Source organism: Stegodyphus dumicola, chromosome 12 (genome assembly GCF_044657685.1).
Source record: "Stegodyphus dumicola isolate Sdum_Otavi_A_Nest chromosome 12, ASM4465768v1".
Taxonomy (NCBI): Eukaryota; Metazoa; Arthropoda; class Arachnida; order Araneae; family Eresidae; genus Stegodyphus; species Stegodyphus dumicola.
In genome coordinates, this window is record NC_140779.1 from 114,833,833 (window position 1) to 114,857,060 (window position 23,228).

Below are 23,228 nucleotides of genomic sequence, written 5' to 3' on the forward strand. Positions count from 1 at the left end.
ACTATAATTACTGTGACAAGGGTCTTTCCACCATGTACTTTTCCTCTTTTTTCGGGTCCTTCTTTCAGTATTCTTCACTTTATATAAACAAGTTTCGGAGGATATTGCACTATCTCTAGTTTTTTTTTTTTTTTTTAAATTCCATCGAAGGTATCCAACAAGCTGATGAGCATCTAAATCAGTGGACCAGTACCTCTGGTCAAGAAAAACATTTTTGTGAATTTAATTATCGAAGCTTGCTTTAACATTTGTCTTCCCGTATGCTGCAGAGATTATTCTCTTGTTGCAGAAGTTTTGCAACTGTTAGGCTGACGAAATGACAAAAAATTATTTTAAAACTTCTTCTGAAGTTACATTATTTAGAGCCTGATTGTCATTCAGAAATCTAGAGCTTAATATTTATAGTTAGGATCCTTATATAACTTCAAGCCGAAGGGCCATATAAAAAGTTAAATTTCGTAATTTTTACAAAAATTTTTAATTAAGTAGCGCTGTAATCTAAATGTTTCCCTTATTTAAATTATTTTTGTAATTGAAAGTACGTAACTACAATCAGTGCTTTTGAAAATAAAGTCCGCGTGTATAAGGATTTTCATGAATATAGTAGTTATATGCATATCGAAAGTAGAGTGTCAAGAACATTACAAACATTTCCTGGAAGAAAAACTAAAATCTTTGTAAATTTTATTATTAGTTTTTTTAACCTTATTTTAAACATCATGCTTATACCGTTGGATTATCTACGTTTTCCGATCATTCACGCATACTTGTTCTGTAATTAACACAAGCAATAGGAAGATCAGAATAGTTCTATACTGTTGGACATCCGATTTTAAAACTGAAACCGTGTTTTGAATTTTTCCATGACTTAAACAGTATATGTTCTGGCATCTGCAAACCACTGCAAAAAACAGTTTTGGAGACTCAGTAAAAAATGCGATACGCTGTCTGTGGAAAAGAATAATAGCTTGTCTCTGCGGATAAATTAAACAATTCACAGAGTATATAAATGATGAAAATTTAATGGCAGTATTAACATTGTCTCTTTTGGTATTTATTTACTAGAAGCGCAGATTAGAATTCCCAGACCCAGTCATGAAACTGTTGGTAAGTAAACTATTTAGCTAATTAGTGAAATATAGATAATCATACAGTAGTTATGCTTTACTTAATACAGGAGGAGATAAGAGTTTGCTATGAAAGTTTCTTTGCTTTGAAAAATTTTAATTTTTTGGATATTTGTAAATAGACAATCAGTTTGCAGTTAGAGGATACTTTAAACGCTGCCGAGTCGAAAGTTTGCTCCAGAGATTTGTGGTAGAGGAATTTTTTTTATTCATATTACCTAGAAACTTTAGAATTTCCAATGAAATTAAAGATAATAGAAAAATACAAACATTCTTCCAGAAAAAGTTTAAACTTCTCCAGTTGCATGAAAAAAAATACGAAATCTTAAAGTTTCTTCCACGTCATATATTTATTAGCGAAAATTTCGATATTAAAGTTATTTTGTTATTGAAACTGTCAAAATATAAAGTAATGAGCAACAAAGTTTAATTTTTAACAATTAAATTTAAATGATTAATATTATTTTAGTTAGTTGTTTAAACTAATTTTTAATGTCACTCATGCCGAAATGGTTCCATAAATGATGAATTACTTCCCTCTTCCTTTGGGCTTAAAAAATTTTATTACCAGTATGTATATTAATTTAAAATTAAATGTAATGAGATGGATTCTGCAACAGAAGAAGAGGAAGAGTGACCTTGTTTGCTTACATTAGCTGTACATAAGGCACGTGATCTCTGAGTTCATTTACACTGTTTGTTAGCGTTAGCTTCATATAAGTCACGTGATGTTAGTTAGAGATCATTGGAACTGATCTCATTATCCATTGTTGTCAACTCATGAATTATATCTTTATCACTGAATGAAATTTAAACTTAAATGAAAAGAAATTTAATACTGAAAAGGTTGATGATAAAAGGCAATGATGTTTTTTATTTTCGTTTTTGAATTAAAATGTTTACATAACAAATTATTAAAATAGTACAGAATTATTCATGCGCTTGATCAACGTTAGAGAAATAAATATACAAAAAGGCTTGCAGTCTACATTTTACTACAAAATTACAACCGTAAGTTTTAAATTTAGATGCAAATAAATGTGCTCAAGTAGAATTAGGAATTTTGCAATCAAATTATTACAGTTGTTATAAGTCTATTTTAATTATGACATTCATGGTATGAAATAAAATCTTTGCAAAGTATTGTTAAAGAATCCAGGTACTTAAAATTAATACAGGAGGAGATAAGAGTTTGTTATGAAAGTTTCTTTGTTTTGGAAAACTTGTAATTTTTTGGATATTTGTAAATAGACAATCTTTTTAAATTAACGTTATATTGAGATACACACTTTTACAACATCAAAGCTAAATGAAAGATGCTAGGCAGCCTTGCCTAGCAGAAATGTTTATTTATAAAAAAAAGGCCGTTATCATAAACTGGAAATAATAATATCGAGTTACGACATTATCTTCGAAGTGTTAAAAATAATCCAAAAATAGCAATTTGTTCATTTCTCTCCTACGAGTGAATAGTTTATCTAATGCTAACGTTTTTCTCAGATACATGAATTTATTGCAAAGTAGTGAAATTTAAAATAAAATTTTCTATGTGCAATATATGATCCTTTTTATGTATTTAAATTATTAAATTATCACAGTTTCTTTGTGGATTGCCAGGAAGTATTTTCTTTCCTATAGTGTCCATTTCTTGCATCGATTGGCTCACAGCTTTTCACCTACCCAGGTCTTATGTGAGCTACGTGTAGCGTTAGCCTTTATAGTGTCTCGACTGCTATTTCAATAGCTTTTCTATATTCTTCCTTCTTATATTTAAACTCTGGTATTGCTCTAGGAGTTAGTGAATCTGCGCTTCAATCTTTTTTCTCTTGTCTAATTCTCTCTGCAGGATTTGGTTTCTTCTCTTTCGCTTTTGTAGAGGTTTCTATCTTCATTTGTTAAAAAAAATCGTCAATTTTTAAATTTTCTGAGATGTTTGATACAACAGAATTGCCTTCAGAATCTTTGGACATTTCTTCATTATCATTTGGCTCTCTGAATACGACCATAGTTCAGAACAGTTAAGAATTTATTCCATAAATTCAAAACATATCCCAAAGCAGTTAAAAGGAAGTAATACAATTGAAAATTCATTTAAAACCAATTTGTTTTATTTACATGGAAGGAGCTAAATCATAAATTCATGCAGAATAGTGAAATTTGTTTCCCTTGTGAGTATGTAAAATATATCTTATATCAGTGGTCACCAAACTCAAACTTCATGCTGGCTAAATGCGTGATTTGAAAGCAGCTGATGGGCTAGAATATTTTGAACGAGAACACTTTTTTTTTTTAAAAAATAAAAATTAAGAAAATTAAATATTACATTTCTAGCTATAACTTAATAATACTAATGAAGCAAAGGGAAAAAAATCACTTAATGCTTAGTTTCGGTCTCAGAGGTTGATATTTGCAAGAAATGTTTGCAACTGGAACTTTTTAATTGAAAAGTGTTGACTTTTAAATAAATTTTTGGACTACCATTTACTTCAAACAATTCTAGTATGTTGAATTAACCACTGAATAGCTTATTTAAATTAAAAACTAAGGATTTATGAAAATGCTTCAATGGGACAAAATTTGAGAATGAATAATTACAACCCTACTTTTATTCTTTTAATTACTAAATTTTTCTTTAACGCTACAGAAAAAGTACATGCATTTGTATGTAAATAATCATAACTTTCATTCCTTACTAGAATTTTCAGCTACAACACCTCATAACGTTGCGCTTTTGAAAATTTTTTTAATCTGGGTGAAAAATTACCAGAGCTATCTTCATCGCGGATGGTAAACACTCATTTTAAATCTGGTTCCTTTCGTTGCTGGTATAGCTTGCGGTCTACCTAATTTTCTTCATGTTAATATATTACTAGATAGTTATTATATTATGAATTTATAATAACTATGTTGATATTTTTATTAGATATCTCAGAGTATTTAGGAAAGGAATAAAATACAAAGCAGTACATACTTTTCTCATTTTTCAAAGCAATTTAGATAATTAACGAAGCCTAGATCTTTACGAATCTCGTATCAGATGGCTGGGTATCTGTTTAGATATGATGATGCATATCCAACCGAAAAGATAACCTTTTAGAGAATTGAGGGAGTAAAACGAAAAGGAAAACCACCCACTAGATGGATAGATGATGTCGAGCAAGATTTAAGGTTAATTCAAAGAATCTCTTCAAAGAATCATTCAAAGAACTTAGAGATTCTTTGGTTAATTGGAGTTAACTGATGGAAGGCTATTGCGCCGAAAGGGGCCAGGTTGAGGAAACGTGGAGAGACAGCCGTGGCCTGTAATAGGCTGTGGAGCTTATGGAGAAGAAAAAGAAGATCTCTACGATGTTATTAACAGAGGTTTACAAGTAGTTATGTTAAGTGAAATAACTGCTGTTAATTTTCTACGAGAACATAGTCTTTTACTCTGCTATCACGCATCCATTTATTTCGGATGAGCAGCTGTTTCAAACAATTTTTCTGCCTGCTTAACCATTTTAAAAAAGACGCACGATTATTCCTCCTTTTCGCAAGAAAATAAGTTGTTCGTTTTCAACACCCAATCAGCTATCAACATCGAATTCCTCATCATCAACCATCATTTGTAATGAAGACCTAGTAAAGTGATCCGTGGTGATTGGCTGCTTTATATCATGTGACAAAGCAGGAAAACTGTAGGAAACGATTGTTCTTCCGAAATGTTTTGAATGTGTGATACACCCTTTAGAAGAACCCAGACTTGCAGAATCCGGTCATCAGTGTAGCAGTGACATGCTTGAAACGTTTAGACTGGGAAGAGGTAGAGAACGCAGACCAATCATTCGTTGCTGACGGAAAGTTTGCTATGTCCCGCACAATACGTTCGACTAAAACCAGATCGGCGGGGGGATCGCACGCTCTACCCGCACTTTATTTTCTTAGACTTTTGAATTATCAGCTGCCTAAAACACCTGTTCATAAACAAATATACAAATGTACTCCCAAAGAAAGCGATTACTCTTACTGCAGATTATGAATTAATTGAGGATGTATATCATTTGACGAGTACGAATAAAAGCTAAGCAAATCTGTATCTTCAAATCATTGAATAAGATTTATTATCACAGAGTAAATGTGATAAATATCACAGTGTAAATGTGTAAAAATTATCACAGTGTAAATGAATTAACTTCATTAGTAGATTTTCTGGGATTTTGCTTAATTTTTTTTTTTCTTTTTTTTTTCTGGGGTTTATTTTTTACGGCAGAAAAATTTGCTCCAAATCATTAATTTACGGGAAATGTTTCAGCGCGCGATGAAAAATTGCTATGAGAAACCGCGGGTTGCCAGTTTGAGAACGCTGCTTGGTAGAAATTCGGAAATATAAATTATGTTTTAAGCTGAATTAATACGAACATCCCCTGTTCCACATTCCTAGTCTTGTTTTTTATCCTATATTTGAAATTATTAGACATGTTTTTAAAAAATTTAAAAGTAACACTTTACAATACTGTTTTCAATACATTGTTCATTTTCTTAACATTTGTTTATCATTTTAAAAGATGTAAATGCCAATTAATTCTCCATCAGCACTTTGTAATTTCATACCACTATATATAGGGAATTTTGGCACAAAGCAAGCTAAAACAATTAGGTTTCTTGATTTATTTTATGTTTCAAAATTTCTTATTAATCATTAATATGCGCAATAATTATCTCTTATTACGCAATAATTACCGCATTTAGATAATTATGTTCTGTTTACTTCAGTTTTGGTTACCCAAATTTAACTAATTGTTCTTACTTTTATTTAATTTAAGTTGTGAATTAAATTTAGAGAGCCATTTGAGGATTATGGAGGCCTTTCAGGAGGTATGCCTGTGAAATATCAGGTCACATATTTTTAATACGTGGAGAACGCAACGAATTTAACCTTATTACTTCATCAAGACTTTAGCCACTTGGTTAAAGGTTTAACCAAGTGGCTAAAGTCTTAACCAAGTGGTTAAAGGTTTTTTTTAAATCAGCTGTGTCTGATAAACGATATTGATATAATATATCTTGATAAATATTGTTGCGTGCGTACGGGTTCGTTATGAAATGAATGCACAAGTCCGATGAAAAATGAACAAAAAAAAAAAAAAAAATTTATTATTATCACAACAAAAAAAAATGCTTAAATTTTCTCAAATTATCATGCAGTATTACAATATCTCACAGTAGTTATCTTTTAACTACTCAAATGTCCAATAGAACGCAATTAAAAACAGCTAAAGAACGCTAATCCGCGAATTCGCTACAATCAACAAGAGCAGTTTTCTAAACAACAACAAACTAAGCAACTACTACAAACTGAGATGTTTTCCTCCTTTTATAAGATTTTAAAATCACGCGCTAGAATTTTCCAGTACTTTCTCGAAATCAAAAAGAGATATTTATTTATTTATTTAATGCACGTGCTCTTGTAATTTCAATTTTACGGCTTAGCTTTCTTTTAATATTCGTCACGCGCTGCACTGCGCGAGAAATAAAATCATTTAATTTGTAATTGAACTAACATTAGCTTTTTAAATACCAAATTCGTAACACTGCCCCCTTCCCAAGGACTGCACGTCCCGGGCAGTACAATCCCTGGACAGGAAGCTAAACTTACAACTGTGGCATAAATGCATTAATAAGCATTACATTACAATAATAAACAACATGAACAATAAATGCAATACATAAAACAAATCAAATACACATTTAAAAACAAAATGGACCATGGTCTTATACTATTTACAATTATTTACATTATGTACTATGGCCATAGTAATGAGCTAACCTGTCGTAAGAGTTCGAAGACTCACGGATCCGAACCATGACGTCATTTAGCCTGTTTAGGATTGTGTGCGAACCATCCCAAGGTGACTGTAAATCAGGCCTGACTCCTTTTCGTCGAATCGGGTTCCACAACCACACCTTGTCTCCTTCGTTGGATCTATGTCCAGCAGCTCTCGTGTTGTATCTGGTCTTCACTTTCTCCGTCGCCAAGTTCACTCGCTTTCGTGCGGAACGGTGCATCACTTCAAAACGGGCCTTGACATCTTGGATGTGTTCCTCAGGCGATGAAGGCGCATCCGTACGGCGATGAAACAGGCGGTCACAAGGCAGACGAAGGTCTCGACCGAAGAGCATCTGAGATGGAGAATAGCTGGTAGTCTGGTGTTTCTTTTCGACCCTAGCATGATTTCGGCTGTTTCTCGAGCTGGTTCTTTCGGACAAAGCGTCGGCATTTCCAGGTGAGGATCCCTTCTTAGGATGGATAGTCATGTCTTTAGATCCTGAAAGCAGTTTGTTGTTTTTCAAGTCTAAGGAAAAATTGTATTTCCTTAAAAAGTCCAATCCGAGTATGCATGGATCTGTAATATCCGCCACATATGCCGTGTGATGGTAGGCGGCACTTCCAAACGTGATGTTTACGTTTAACTTCCCAGTTATGTCGATCTTGTCACCAGACGCAGTCTGAAGGGTAACACAGGATGGCGTCCAAATAAGTTTATCTTTAAATTGTTCAGCTAAATCTTTCCTAATGATGGTAACATTAGCTCCTGTGTCAATGATCATACTGCAAGGAACTCCATCGATATTCCCATTGATGGACAGTCCGTTATTGTTGCCACTCACTGTATAAATTTTAAGAGCTTTAAAACAAGGTTTTTCACTATCTGGCAACCTCCGTCCTTGATATGGTTACTAATTTGTTTACTGCGTTGTTGCTGGGAAATGGTCTTATTTTCCGTACCTCGGGGTGTTCTGCAGTTTCTTCGTATGTGGCCTTCAACTCCGCAGTTCCAGCACTTTAGAATTAGTTTCTTTTCACTTCTGTTCCGTCTCAAGCCACTGACTTGTCTGGTAAAATCATCTGCTTTATATTCCGTACCCTGGGGTGTTCTGCAATTCCGTCTTAGGTGACCTTCACTACCACATCTCCAACACCTTAGAGCCACTTTCTTCTCGCTCCTACTCCGTATCAAATCTTCGACTTGTCTGGCTAAATCATCTAAACGAGCCATCAGTTGATCCACTGGCTCATGGACTCGCACAGCTCTAACTGGGTAGCGATCTCTACTAGTTGCTTGCTGGGCTGCCTCGAACTTCATGGCGTACAACAGAGCGCTTTTTATGTCCTTTACATCTGCCATTCGAAGAGCTTTCTGTATTTCAGTATCTCGGATGCCGTCGATAAAGTATTGTAAGGACAGGATTTCCCTTGTTTCTGTCGGGCATTCCGAAAAGGCGAGATGGGACAGCCTTTCAACATCCGCGGCGAGCTCCTGAAGTGTTTCGGTAGGCTGCTGTTGACGAGATTTTAATTGGAGCCTGCTGTAGTCTTTTAAACATTTCTCGCCGAAGTGCAGCTCCAAAGCGCCGGATAGAGCTTCGAAATCTAACCTTTTGTTTTCGGGAAGAGTCTGAAGGATATCCGCTGCGTCGGCTCTTAGAGAAGCGGCGAGATGACAGGCCTTAGCTTGGGAATCCCATCCATTCGCATCCGCCACGATAGAAAATTGTGTCTTATACACCTGCCAGGAGGTCTTCCCATCATACGTGGATAGCTTCAGAGGTGGACGAGCAGGCATTGGTAAGAATTTAAAATCATCACTCATGCTCCCTGCCGACGTTACGAATTTCTTTAAAGTATCCATTTCTTTGGCAACTGCAGAAACTCTCTCATCAATTTGTTGTTCGATTTGGTATTGGACGGCACAAACTCTTCCTTCAATTCGTTCCTCCACAGCAGAAACTCTCCCTTCTATATGTTCTTTTACAGAAGAAACTCTTTCTTCTATTTCTTCTTTCACCGAAGAAACTCTTTCTTCAATATGATCTTTTACGGAAGAAACTTTTTCTTCAATATGGCCAACTTTATTTTCAACTGCGTCAATTCTGCCTTCCATAGCTTCAAATTTATTTTCTATTATGCAAGTAATTTCTCTTTTCATTTCTTCTTGACCAGCTTGAACGGCTTTCATTTCGTCCTTAACGGATTCCTGGCCCAATTTCATTTCTTCCTTAACGGATTCCTGGCCCAATTTCATTTCTTCCTTAACGGATTCCTGGCCCAATTTCATTTCCTCTTTAATTTCTTCTTTAAATGAGGCAAAGCCTGATATTAACTGCCTTAATTGCTCTTCCATCGCTCTTGTTATTGGCATTCAAATCCCACTTCTGACACCAAAAATTGTTGCGTGCGTACGGGTTCGTTATGAAATGAATGCACAAGTCCGATGAAAAATGAACAAAAAAAAAAAATTATTATTATCACAACAAAAAAAATGCTTAAATTTTCTCAAATTATCATGCAGTATTACAATATCTCACAGTAGTTATCTTTTAACTACTCAAATGTCCAATAGAACGCAATTAAAAACAGCTAAAGAACGCTAATCCGCGAATTCGCTACAATCAACAAGAGCAGTTTTCTAAACAACAACAAACTAAGCAACTACTACAAACTGAGATGTTTTCCTCCTTTTATAAGATTTTAAAATCACGCGCTAGAATTTTCCAGTACTTTCTCGAAATCAAAAAGAGATATTTATTTATTTAATGCACGCGCTCTTGTAATTTCAATTTTACGGCTTAGCTTTCTTTTAATATTCGTCACGCGCTGCACTGCGCGAGAAATAAAATCATTTAATTTGTAATTGAACTAACATTAGCTTTTTAAATACCAAATTCGTAACAATATATTAGCATCGTGTATTCTGTAAAATACATGTAAGAGGTTTTCGATTGTTAAAAAAGAGTTTTTAATCCTGTTTAATACCAAACAGGATTGAATCTTAAACAGACTTTACTGGATGTATTTTACTAAGAGAGAAAAATGACTTATTATACAGCCTCGGGAATTTACAAGAAAGACAGTTTAAGGAGGTAGATGTCATATCGGCGGTCTGCGTACATATGCATGTGCTAATGCAACATAGATAATTTTATACCAGCAGAGACATAAAGTAAGAAATTTATAACCAATTTTTCACAAAGACAAAAAGTTCAGATTCATAAGTTATGATGTTGGGAGGCCCCAACTTGTCAGCAACAGTAGTAGTGACTGCTATGAACTGGAAATTACACAAACTCTTAAGAAGGGCTTAACTCCCTTTTTATTTCACTTTAGAAATCACAGTTGCGTTCACTTGACGCTCACAAACTACGCCGACCCGGCGGTTGAACAACATAGACAAAAATGCAACTAAAAATAAATGACAGTATGAATAAATAACGAAATCACTACCTACGAGGCTCTATAATCGTAACTAACTTAACCGCGTTCTAAGATACAGCTGAGATTCAGCAAACTTCTGATTAAGAATTTGAAAGATTCAACGAACTGTCGAAATAGGCACACAGGCCGAAACGCGCGGTTCTTAAACTTTCTACCAAGCAACCTTCACGCTCGTGATTCAAGAAGCACACTTACAATCTCGCTTCCCTTCTATTTAAACTCAATTACTTCTGCTAAAATTTGAATACTCTGCGCGTTCTACTACGATTTACATATTCTGGCATTGGCAATTCTAGGGGGAAGTAAAGGCTTGACAGGAATGATAGCTTAAACTTAAAATAAATGTTAGTTAAAATAAACATAAACCCTACAAAGTAATAACTTTTGAAATAATCCTATAAATGCAAAGAGAGTATAATAAATATTAAATCAAAACACTTCACACAAGCAATACCGTAAATAAAAAAAATCAATGAAATTTAAAGAAAAAAGAACATAATGCTTCAACTTCATCAATCAATTTCAGTGCCACTTCGTCAGGAGGAAGAACACTGAAATCAATTGAAATTTCTCTTATACAAAATTCCTCACTTTTCTGTATGCAGATTCAGGCGATGAACGACTTGAAAATATTTTAATTATTATAGTTCGCCCGAAAATTCCGGCCCCTGCCCAAACCAAGAGAAAAGCAAAGTAAACTCTAATCAATTTTTTTTTCTTCTTAATTAAAGAGAACTATTCAAAGAATTGAAAACGTAAGTGAAATAATAAAATATTTTAGTGAAAAGTTCAAATCAAAATTTTACCTTTAAACAAAGAGAACATTATCCAAAGAATTTTCGGGTGAACTATTATAATTAAAATATATTGAAGTGGTTCTTCGGCTCATTCTGGATACAGAAAAGCAAGGATTTTGTAGAAAAGAGATTTCTGTTGTTCAGAAGTTGAGAGATTTCAAATCAATGTTGCTCCTTCTGACGAAGTGGCATGACGAAGTTGATTGAATTCCTTTATTATTTTTCTTTAAATTTCATTGATTTTTGAATTGGGATATTGCTTGTTTGAAGTGTTTTGATTTTAATATTTATTAAATTCTTTTTTGCATTTATAAGATTATTTGAAATTTATTACTTATGAATTTCAGTTTTGGTTTTTATGAAAAATTGGTTCTAAATTTCTAACTTTATGTCTTTACTGATAATTTTTCAGCAGCTTAATACTCGAAAGTACAAGGGATAATTACATTGCGTTTTTTAAAAATGTATTTTGTAATTATGAAATATATATATATATATATATATATATATATATATTATATGCAGGTATATATATGTAAAACATAAAAAATATGATTGCTGTTTCAAAAAAAAAAAAAAAATAATAATAATTGGCGACCTCAAAATTAAAATTCTAAATTTGGTGATCTGCACCTAAATTTATCTCTTCTCACAGGTTCCAGATTTTTCTATCTTACATAACGTTTTAATACAGATGCCTCTTGTCCAATCAAATTACTTGTAAACAAAAACTCTGAACTGAAACTTTCTCACTTCCAATTTCTTCCTCTGAAAGTACCATAACTCTCCCACTTTTCCGCAGAAGCTCTCCTGCCGGCAAGATGCTTTTAATGTATGCTGTATGTAGATGCTTAATGTATTTTACTTGCTTCAAACGACGTCGTACTTCAAAATGCAACTTACTCTCTCCAAATATGATTAGGAAAAATCTTGTCTGAAAAAAAAAATGATTTGATATGCATAAAAGAAAAAAAAAAGATTGTGGTTTTTCAAGATACGTTGTCGTAAATTGCGTCATCATGCTTTCCACTCTGAAACCTTCAAGCCACTACAGTCTTCTCCGTCATCTACGCAGTATCTAAGATGTTAAAAGTTCCACTATATACACCTGCATCTCAACAACACGCCCTTTATTGCCAGAAAATAAGGTGTAATTTCGAGACGAAATTTCTTAAACATATTTCCTTTCAATGTGAAAGTTAAAAGACAGGTGATTTTGCTTCTTTTATGAAAAGCTTGTATTAATAGTTTTGTCAATATTTAGGCTTAGAAATCATTATTCATATATCTACACGTGATATTTATTTATTTCATTTATGTTCTAGGTCCTTATTTTTGCCACCATTGTAGCTGTCAGCGCACAGAAACGATACCCGCAACGTCCATCTTATCCTCGCATCACAGTACCATCGTTTCAGCCATACTTTGCCCCCTTCCCACCATTCTTCCCATTCTTTCCATTCTATCCACCCATACCTTATCCTTCCCTACCATCTAGCGGCAGCAGCGAAGAATATGCAGTATCTCTAGAAGATGCCCCAGTAGGATTGTACAGCAAATCATCTGGTGGTGAAGGCTCATTTGATGGTGGGCTGGACGTCACCGGTGCTTCTTTAGGAGGAACTAAAGTTGGTCTGTATGGTAAACAAAATGTCAACCCAAGTGGATATGCCGCTCCTTTGGCTCGCGTGCCATTTGCTCAAGGAGTTCGTCAAGGTGAATAATCTACTAATTCAAATTTAAGCAATAAAAGAAATTTTGTTGCCTAATTAACCTAAAATTTGTCTTTTTTTAAACTATTTTAGGCGGCTGTCATGCAAGCGGCTAGTTATTATAAAAAAGAAAAAAATATACAGTAATTTTTAAGAGTGAAGTTAGTGCAATATCACGAGTCCAGCCAGTAATAATATAGAGATGAAGAACTGCATTTACTGCTTTTAAATCTCTTATTCTGCGAATCAATTAATTTCAAAGAAATTTTAAAGATTAAATTTTAAAGCAAAATTAAGTACCTCGACGTTTTGCCGAGTTGCAACACACTGGCACATGGAAGATAAACATTTTATTTTGGTCAGTGGCAACACAATGTTTTTTTAAATTGGTGAATTTGCTGATGAAATTTAGAAGACAAATGTCTTGCTCTTGCCGAGTGACAACATAATTCTTTTAAATCGCTGAGTTTGTTGATTATAGTTGAAAGATAAATACTTTAGGGTTCGTGGAGTAGCAATACATTTCTATTAAATAGCTGACTTTTCTGATTATTCTTTTAACGTAGTAACATGATATACAATAATGCATTGAACTATTGCATGGAATAACATGGCTTAGAAGAAAAATTTGAAAGGTATTTTTAGAGCAAGCTCAAGTAATGAACACTGCTTAGTCGGAGCAAGTACTTAAGATTGATTTTAAATCTTAAGCCTTAATGAATACTATTAAAACCTGGTCATCCCTAATTGCATTTAGTTTGCAGGAAAGGCGCATACATTTGATTCAATCTCCGGAACATGTCAGAAAGGAAATTATTTTAAAGGTTAAGAAAATTAATTCTTATATCGATGCAGTTATTTCACCTCAGACTTAAGTTTCAAAAATTTTTTTCGCAGGCATGCATTTTATAAATCGGATGCCGCTATGTACTTCCTCATAACCATATTAATAATGGACTAGCAAATCTTAAAATAAATACATTGGAAGCATTAAGAAAAAGTTTAAAAAATGCAATTATCTAATATTTAAGCATGGATAAGGTTAATGAAATAGTCTGTTAAAGCACATACTGTCACTGAATGACAGAACGTTTCATATTTCCACAAGCATCCTTAGTTTCTTATAGAATTGTCGCAGCTCATTTTTAAACTGCAACAAAAAAATTGCCTCTAATTTTTGCTTTCTTGTATGGAGACTCAGAATTACTGTAATGGCGAAAAATTTCACGTATCATCCTTTAATGTAATATCCATTTTGACTGTTCCCGAATCATTTGGACGATTTTTTGCGTTACTTCTGAACGTGCAGACAGAGTAAAGGACTATTTTTTCCAAAATGAATTGTAAAGCTTATTTAAAATGGATTTAAAAGGATTTTTTATGCATGAATGTATGTATTTATGTATCTTTTATAACTCAAAAACGATTAGCTGTGGCCGCCCATTCGGTATAGAGGTTAGCGTCGCAAACTGCCGTGCCAAAAGGCACGGGTTCGAATCCCGGAGAAGATATGGATGTTTGTAAATGTATAGTGTCGGTGCAGCATGGGGTACTCTAAATATGCGGCAAGCCGAAAGTCCTCTCATGTGGTTTGGTTGAAGACCCCTGGACCCGTTCCCCGGGGTGCTCTCCATCAAAACTGGGGAAGAATGAGCTAAATCGCACTGTCACCTGTATAATGCTCAAGGCTGTTGCCAACGGCAGGCGCATCTTGCGCTCCTTGCCCCGAGGTATTTCGTGGGCTTGGGCTGACTATAGGTCAGACAAGTGAGCATTAGTAATAACAAAATCAACAACAATTAGCCGTAGAACGTTGAAATTTTATATAGGGGACTGCTATAGCACCCAGTTAAGCATCCCCTATTTTTATTAAAATTGGTGGTTATCAAGCGTATATGTAAGAAAAATAAACAATATATAAAAGATTAAATTAGCAGCGTAAATTATTTTGAGAAAAATCTATGTCATATGACTCTTACGTAATTCTGGTGATGTAAATAGAACTAAAGCTCAAGCAGTCAATAATAATTGTACAGCAATATTAACTATCCAATCAAAATGCTTTGAGAACCAAAACTGATTCAGTTTCACTTAAGATTTCATCCTGAACATTACGCACTTTCTTTCTACCCTTTGCCTTAGCTGGACTGTAGTCTTGTCTGCTTCTTATTTTTTGCTGCAAATCTATCAAAAATGTAAGCCCTTTGGAACAGGCGCATTTAATGTGCCGACTTGTGTGTAGCCGCAACATGTTGCTGAAAATAAAACTGAAGATTTAACCTGCCTTCGCCTCCAATTTCCCAGTCATTGTAGATCAACACTTCAACGCCATAAAAATTCCTGCTGCTGAATTTATTATATATATATATCTACCAACATAGCGCGCAGTGGCGACTTCTCAGATGCTAGACTAGAAGAGAAACACGCTAATGTGACAATCAAAACCGTAAAAAACAACCTTATATTTAGCGTAGATATAATGAAACACTCAATCAATTTCGAGGGCAGCTAAAGGTCCCTCCTCATCAGGAGAAAGAAATACATAGAAAGAAGAAAATAGGAATCACAGAAACACGTGGTGCTTATCGGCACTGCACGTCGTTATAACTAGATTTTTAATCAGAGTTGCACTGGCCGCCTACTTTTACTGAGCCAGGCTGTCTGATCAAGCATAAAGAAATATTAGCGAAGTTAAAATAGGGAGCGAGGGGCAAATGCACATTACGCTCAAAATCTGAACTTCAAATAATGGAAATCAACCACTGAACGGATTTTTATACCCTCTGGTAGTACCAAGTGCGAGGAGGTAACGCCATCTATCGGCAAAAATAATTGAATTAAGACAGTAGAATTTTAAAGGCATTAGGAAGGACTGGATTGGACTTCAAATCATTAACTAAACTTTCTAAATCTTTGTGAATGTGAAAAGCCTCAAGAAAATCCAATTCGCCTATGGAAGAAGCCTTTTGGATGATTTTTGCAGACCCAAAATCAAAATTATGGTTAAAAGTCCAGCTATGATACGCTATTGAAGACTTGTTAATTTCCCCTTTTTTGACATAAGATTCATGTTCCTTGATACGAAACTTCAACGCTCTTTTTGTTTGGCCAATATATCTTAAACCACACTGACATGATATACTATAAATTCCCCAAGAATTCAAGACAGAAACGCAATCTTTTAGAATCGAAGGGTGAATTTTATTAATAGGGGAGAAACCGACTTGAAAATTGAATTTCTGGAGAATCCGTGCAATTTTATAGCTAACAGAAGGATAAAATGGAAGCACGACAAGGTCATTGATATTATTTCTAACAGTGGAATGTCTTCTTTGATGGGAATCTGAAAATTTTTTTTTGACGGCTTTATCAATAATCACGGGAGAAAATCCACGGTCAATCGCAACTGCTCTCAAATAATTAAGTTCATTGGTAAGCAAAGATTCAGAGGAACAAACTTTTAGCGCGCGGAAAACATAATAGTAAAAAGAAGCCATTTTTTGCTTAACAGGGTGGCATGACTTGGCATGGGGTGGTAAACAAACTGCAAAGGGTTTACGGTACACAGTGGTGCTAAAATCGGTTTCATTGCGGATTATAAGAATATCGAGGAAGGGGAGGGAATTGTTGGATTCAATTTCAAGAGTGAATTGGATGGCTGGATCAATTGAATTCATAATAGATAGAATCTCGGATAAATCCTCTTTATAACCGTCAAAAAGTGCGAAAGTGTCGTCAACATACCGAATCCAAAGACGAAAAGATAATTTATCAAATAATTTCATCTCAAAATAGTGCATATAAATGTCAGCAAGTACCGGACTGAGAGGATTACCCATAGCCAATCCTTCAACTTGACGAAAATATGCATTTTGGAAAACAAAGTGGGTTTGACTTAGAGAAACTTTAGTAAGCGAAACCAACTCATTAATTTCAGTATGTGTGAAGTGAAATTCCCGAAGCCTAGTTTCAAGACAATTTAGTGCTCCTTTGACCGGAACATTAGTAAACAATGATTTGACATCAAATGAAACCATAATGCAACGAAGTGGGGAAATATTTTTAAGTTTATCAATGACTTCAACAGAATTTTTTACAGTGTGAATATTGTTATCAAGTAGAGGAGAAAATCTGGAAACTAAATATTTGGCCAAAGGATATGAAGCAGTACCTATGTTGGAAACAATTGGTCGAAAAGGAATACCGGTTTTGTGGACTTTTGGAAGAGCATAAAGTCTAGCGCAATTAGTAATAGGCGGAATAAGTGATTTCTTCAACTGAGTTGGCAGAATGTGGGAAGATTTAATAGTACTTTTTACTTTCATGAGGTCCGAAGTTGAAGGATCTTTAGGGATCGAGCAGTGTGGGCCTTCATTTATCAATTTAGAGACTCCAGTAATATATGTGTGTTTGTCCATAACAACGATCTGTCCGTCTCCAGAAATTCAATTTTCAAGTCGGTTTCTCCCCTATTAATAAAATTCACCCTTCGATTCTAAAAGATTGCGTTTCTGTCTTGAATTCTTGGGGAATTTATAGTATATCATGTCAGTGTGGTTTAAGATATATTGGCCAAACAAAAAGAGCGTTGAAGTTTCGTATCAAGGAACATGAATCTTATGTCAAAAAAGGGGAAATTAACAAGTCTTCAATAGCGTATCATAGCTGGACTTTTAACCATAATTTTGATTTTGGGTCTGCAAAAATCATCCAAAAGGCTTCTTCCATAGGCGAATTGGATTTTCTTGAGGCTTTTCACATTCACAAAGATTTAGAAAGTTTAGTTAATGATTTGAAGTCCAATCCAGTCCTTCCTAATGCCTTTAAAATTCTACTGTCTTAATTCAATTATTTTTGCCGATAGATGGCGTTACCTCCTCGCACTTGGTACTACCAGAGGGTATAAAAATCCGTTCAGTGGTTGATTTCCATTATTTGAAGTTCAGATTTTGAGCGTAATGTGCATTTGCCCCTCGCTCCCTATTTTAACTTCGCTAATATTTCTTTATGCTTGATCAGACAGCCTGGCTCAGTAAAAGTAGGCGGCCAGTGCAACTCTGATTAAAAATCTAGTTATAACGACGTGCAGTGCTGATAAGCACCACGTGTTTCTGTGATTCCTATTTTCTTCTTTCTATGTATTTCTTTCTCCTGATGAGGAGGGACCTTTAGCTGCCCTCGAAATCGATTGAGTGTTTCATTATACCTACGCTAAATATAAGGTTGTTTTTCACGGTTTTGATTCTCAGATGCTGTTTGTTTAATGAGAAGTTTTTCTGGCTTTAACCCCTTCGCGCCGACTGTCACGTATACGTGCCAGCAACGAACACACTTATCTACCAGCCGACACGCAGGCGTGCCAGAGCATTGTTGCATTCTCTACCGACTGTCACGTATTTGTGCCAGTACCTTGGAACGTTTTTCAAACTATAATTTCTGCCAGAAGATGGCACTGTATGTCCATATGGTTTCAGATACATGTGCATTAGACCTTCTTGAAATGAGAGAAGCATGACTCACATACACTTGTTTTTGATTATATAAACAAACGAGGAACTAAATGTTTCCGAATGGCGTGATTTATGACGTCTCTTTAAATCGCACTTTATTCGCACGTGGTAGTTGTTTATTGTAAGTAGAAGTTTTATATGCGCTAAAGCGTTGAGTATTTCGGTTTACAGTTCAGTTTTTAGAAAATAATTAGATCTTGTTAGACGTGAATTCTTTCTGTTTTTACTGTTTCAATGTCGAAGCGTCGAAAATGTTTAACAGAGCATGAAATAGCAGAAAAGATGCAAAATATTTCAGATATTGATTCTGAAATTCTGATATTGATTCTGAAAGATTAACTGAAAGACATTTTCCAAAACTTTGTTCAGAAGAGACTGATAAAAAATGAGACGACGATGCTTTGTTTGTTCACATTCCCGGAAAAATCCTCCAAAACGGCAAATGAGTTATTACGAGTTCAAGGAATGTAACGTAGGACTGTGTGTAGATCCCTGTTTTAAAATTTTTCATACGAAAAGAGAATTTTAAGTAATATATTTAGTTTTCAGATTATAATGTTAAAAGTCATAAAATGGTGAGTAATTAAAATAAAATGTGTAAAATATGCATTTAAACAAGAAATAAGGTAATTAAAGTATATATATAAAAATATCTATAAAGCACAAGCCGTTTAAATACTCTATAGAGCATTATTAAACAATGCGTTGATACTTCGGAAATTTCATGGATTTAGGCTTAGTAGCAAAAAAGCCCCCGGCCCTGGAGAGACGCTCGCGGAAGACACTGCCGGCCTCCGCGATAAGCGCGCGTTTTCGCTACCCGGCTCGAAGGGGTTAAAGCGCATGCGAGACGAATTTCAAGACCTAGCTTCACTCCTGTAAAGTTTGCCAAAATCTTGTACATTTTAGACTCAATTTTTCTCTGTGGGCGTTGCTGTGCCGTTGAAGCTTAACTTCTTCTCCCCATATATTCTTTGACTGAGATATCCGTAAGAGCTTCGACTTTCAGATGCGCTTTTCACAGCATGGTTTTTAACGTTCTTAGTAGTTTGACGTGGTAACTACTGATTATGACTCTGGCCTTCTGAAAAGAGATATACGAATATTTTCCTGGAAAGTTCCAGAACTGTGAAGTGTTCCTTTTGGTTAAATGAAATTTTATCAATCTATCATCAATTCCGTACGCATTGAATATATTACGACCCCGTACGCACACAAGAGTATCATATTAAGTTTAAAAAAGAGCGCAAAATATTTAATTTTGGTATCATTAGTAATCATATAGGAAGGCATTTCTGCATAATAAATAATTTTTCGGGATTGCTTTCGCACTGTTTATCTGTATTAAGTGCAAAAGTACTTAGGAAGGAATAGTTGGTTTTACGCAGTATTCCTAGGTATTACTCTATTAAAATAAACGTTTTCGGCACATTCTGTTTCCATTGTCATAACAATAAATCAAAATTTATTCAATGTCCTCCTCCTCTATTGTTTAACTTCATTAAAAAAAACTGAAAGCTTTCAGATTTCATATTACGCCCAAAGGGACGCTTTTTTAACGTTTTGTGTGTTACCTTTATTTATTAAATATCACGTTCTTCGCACTTAAACCATATAAAATTCAGTTTAACAGAAATATCACAGAATATTTAAAAACAACATATTTTTAGAATTTCCGATACACAGTCTTGGAGATAAAAATGTTTTTTTTTTCGTACTGTGTTGTCACTGCTGGCTTTGAAATCGTTGAATTTGTCAATCGAAAATTCGTTAAAGTTTTACAAATTTTAAATAGATAATAAAACAAATTCTAAATTCGGGTATCCAAGTGGAGGATTACATTGTTCAAATTTTGATGGCTCTAGGGACCGTCGTTTTTCACAATGCGAGAAACATACATACATTCATGCAGATTCTTATTTAATTTCTTTAAATATAATACAGCGGGATAATATTTGGTGGCAGTAATTTAAAAAGTGATTCACCTTTTTAGTGAAATGAAACGAAATGCCATCTTGAGACTAATAGCCCTTCTGGACTACCATCCGTTTGGGCTAAAATTTATTATTTTTATATTTTTAGATGTGTCATTCGCATGAATGTTAAATCTGACTTATAAAAAGAAAACTTTTCTTTTCAGGCTGATTAATGAACTGAATCTCAGGAAACTGAAAGTGTAAACGGAAACAAGTATGCGACCCCCAAGAAGATTATTGTAAAAAGAATGGATATTGAAATAAATGTTGATCAGTACAAATTAATTATGCCTTTATTGCTCAGTTTTTTATATTTCTTTACTCTCCTAGGAATAGTTAGTGCCAGATACTAACTATTCAAAGACACAAAATATTAGTTGGCAATAACATATAATGCTTGCTTATTAGTTAATATCTGTTATTGAGAACAATAATGCAATGAATTTTCTCATGGTGACAAACTCCCTTTCATTACTACCTCAAAAAAGACAAGTTTCTTCGAAAAAATATAATAATAATAATAATAATAATAATAATAATAATAATAATAATAATAATAATAAACATCGGTATTTATTATTACAGGATTATTTTCTAACAAAATTACTTCCTAACTCTACTTATAAATTGCAAAATATGTATTAAAGCGACTACCAAAATGGGTAATTTATGTATCAAATTAAAATATTTTATATAAGGTACAGAGTTTCACCCTCTTTGGTGAGATTCACTGAGTGAGAATTCTGAAGACTTGAGCGACGTGTCGCTTACCGTTATGTCTTGAAAACTACGACAGAGACTTGGAAGGGATGTAAAAGACTCTTTTATTAACTCAGATTAATTGACAGAAGATACAACTTATGCTTACAAAGCCAGCCAGTATTTATGGCGTAAATAAGAAAAACGAATTTATCTTAACTAAGTAAATTGTAGTTAGTCCAAAGGCTACACAGAAAAAGAGCAAGTTGGTTCGCCATTAGGTTTGTCACATCGACCTAAATATCGCTGTGACAAGCCTAATGGCGAGAATAAAGCAACGCCGCAGTCAACTGCTCTCAACAGAATCAACTAATAACGTGGCCTTCAGCAGGCAGAACACGCTGTGACTAAATTACAAATCCTCACTTGATACTTATACTTTTTACCCCCACTTAAAAATACGCGAACTAATTTGTATTCTGGCAGGAAAATGGAGAAAGGGAAGTGACAGTACAGATTCGAAACATAAAAATAACTAGCTAATTAACATAAATAAACCTTATGAAATACCTTACGAATTTAATGAAATTCAAATTGCTTTAAAGAAAGGAAATAATTAACTAAAAAACAAAATCAAGCAAGCAGATTTCGTAAGATGAATATACCTGCACAGTTGTTTAAAAATTACTAGATAAATTTAGGATGTAAAGATTTTTATAATTTTTTTGATACATAAAATTCGATTTTCGTATTTCAAAATATTATTTATTTAAAGAATTCAGAAATTAATCTTTGAAAAATGTTTTTGCTGAGTTTAACTCCTCATACCTTATACTTGCTTTTACTACGAAATAGCAATTTAATTAATATTACAGCATTAATATACATATATACCGTATTAGTATACAGATATACGTTATATTCCGGCATATAACGCGCACTTAAACAATAATTTAAATAATAAATTTACGGATGCGCGATATACGGCAGGTATGAAAATGATAGATAAAAAAATAAGGAAAATTTAGCATACACCAATTAGACTTTTACACATACCTAAATGCTGTTTATTTAAAAGAAACGACATATCTTGCGAACTTAAAAATTTTCATTATCTAATAAGATGAAAAGTTCGTCATGTTCATCTTCCGTTATATCTTCAGACCCATCATCGAATTCTGTTTCATCTTCACTATCATTGTTACACAGATTCATAAATAAATAATCATCATCTATCCCATCTTTCATTAACGCCAACATCCTTGCTGCAGCACGATTTCCATTTTCTTTCTCAAACTGAATGACTTTGTATTTGAAGCCTTTGTATTGTTTCGATGGGCAGAAGTCATATTTACTACTAAAATGAATACTAGATCAACTGTGTTTCATCTAAATTCGATTTACTAAAGTCTTCGATGTTCACTTCAAAAGAACTAAAATGAATCCTAGATCAACTGTATTTCATCTCAATTCGATTTACTAAAGTCTTCTATGTTCACTTCAAAAGAACTAAAATGAATCCTAGATCAACTGTATTTCATCTAAATTCGATTTACTAAAGTCTTCGATGTTCACTTCAAAAGAACTAAAATGAATCCTAGATCAACTGTATTTCATCTAAATTCGATTTACTAAAGTTTTCGATGTTCATTTCAAAAGAACTAAGATGAATCCTAGATCAACTGTATTTCTTCTAAATTCGATTTACTAAAATCTTCGATGTTCACTTCAAAAGACTGTAGAAAGAGAGAGTATCTGACTCCTAATTCCGCGTACTCATTCGCGTCAGAAAGGCATTCTTACCACAAATTCTGTCTCTTTTTTAAAAAAATCCTAGAATAACATTCGTGTGCAAACTGAATTAAATAGAAATCACTGTCTTTGCAGAAATCCTTACTCCTTCAAGCATCCCCCCCTGAACGTATTGTTCACTTTATCTCTTTTCAATTCTGTATACCATTGTTAGAAAGTGTCGAAAAAAACCTTCGAATGAATGACTGAGCATCCCACATGTATCTTTCAGGTTTCTTCCTATGAAAAAGGGTGCGCGTTATATGGTGAATATATCTAAAAATTAATAAATGCAGTTTAAAATTATAAGTTCACGTTATGCGCCGGTGCGGTGTTATATGCCCGAATATACGGTATTCAATA

General features: G+C 34.0%; 1 protein-coding gene across 1 annotated transcript; it reads left to right on the plus strand.

Annotated features, from left to right (window-relative positions):
* Positions 1–994: 994 nt before the first annotated feature.
* LOC118191222 (uncharacterized) lies at positions 995–20,660 on the plus strand. Its single transcript, XM_035362026.2, has 3 exons — positions 995–1,107; positions 12,503–12,893; positions 20,540–20,660. Exons 1-3 carry the CDS (start codon positions 1,096–1,098, stop codon positions 20,542–20,544), a joined length of 408 nt encoding a protein of 135 aa, XP_035217917.1. The 5' UTR covers positions 995–1,095; the 3' UTR covers positions 20,545–20,660.
* The last annotated feature ends 2,568 nt before the right edge of the window (positions 20,661–23,228 follow it).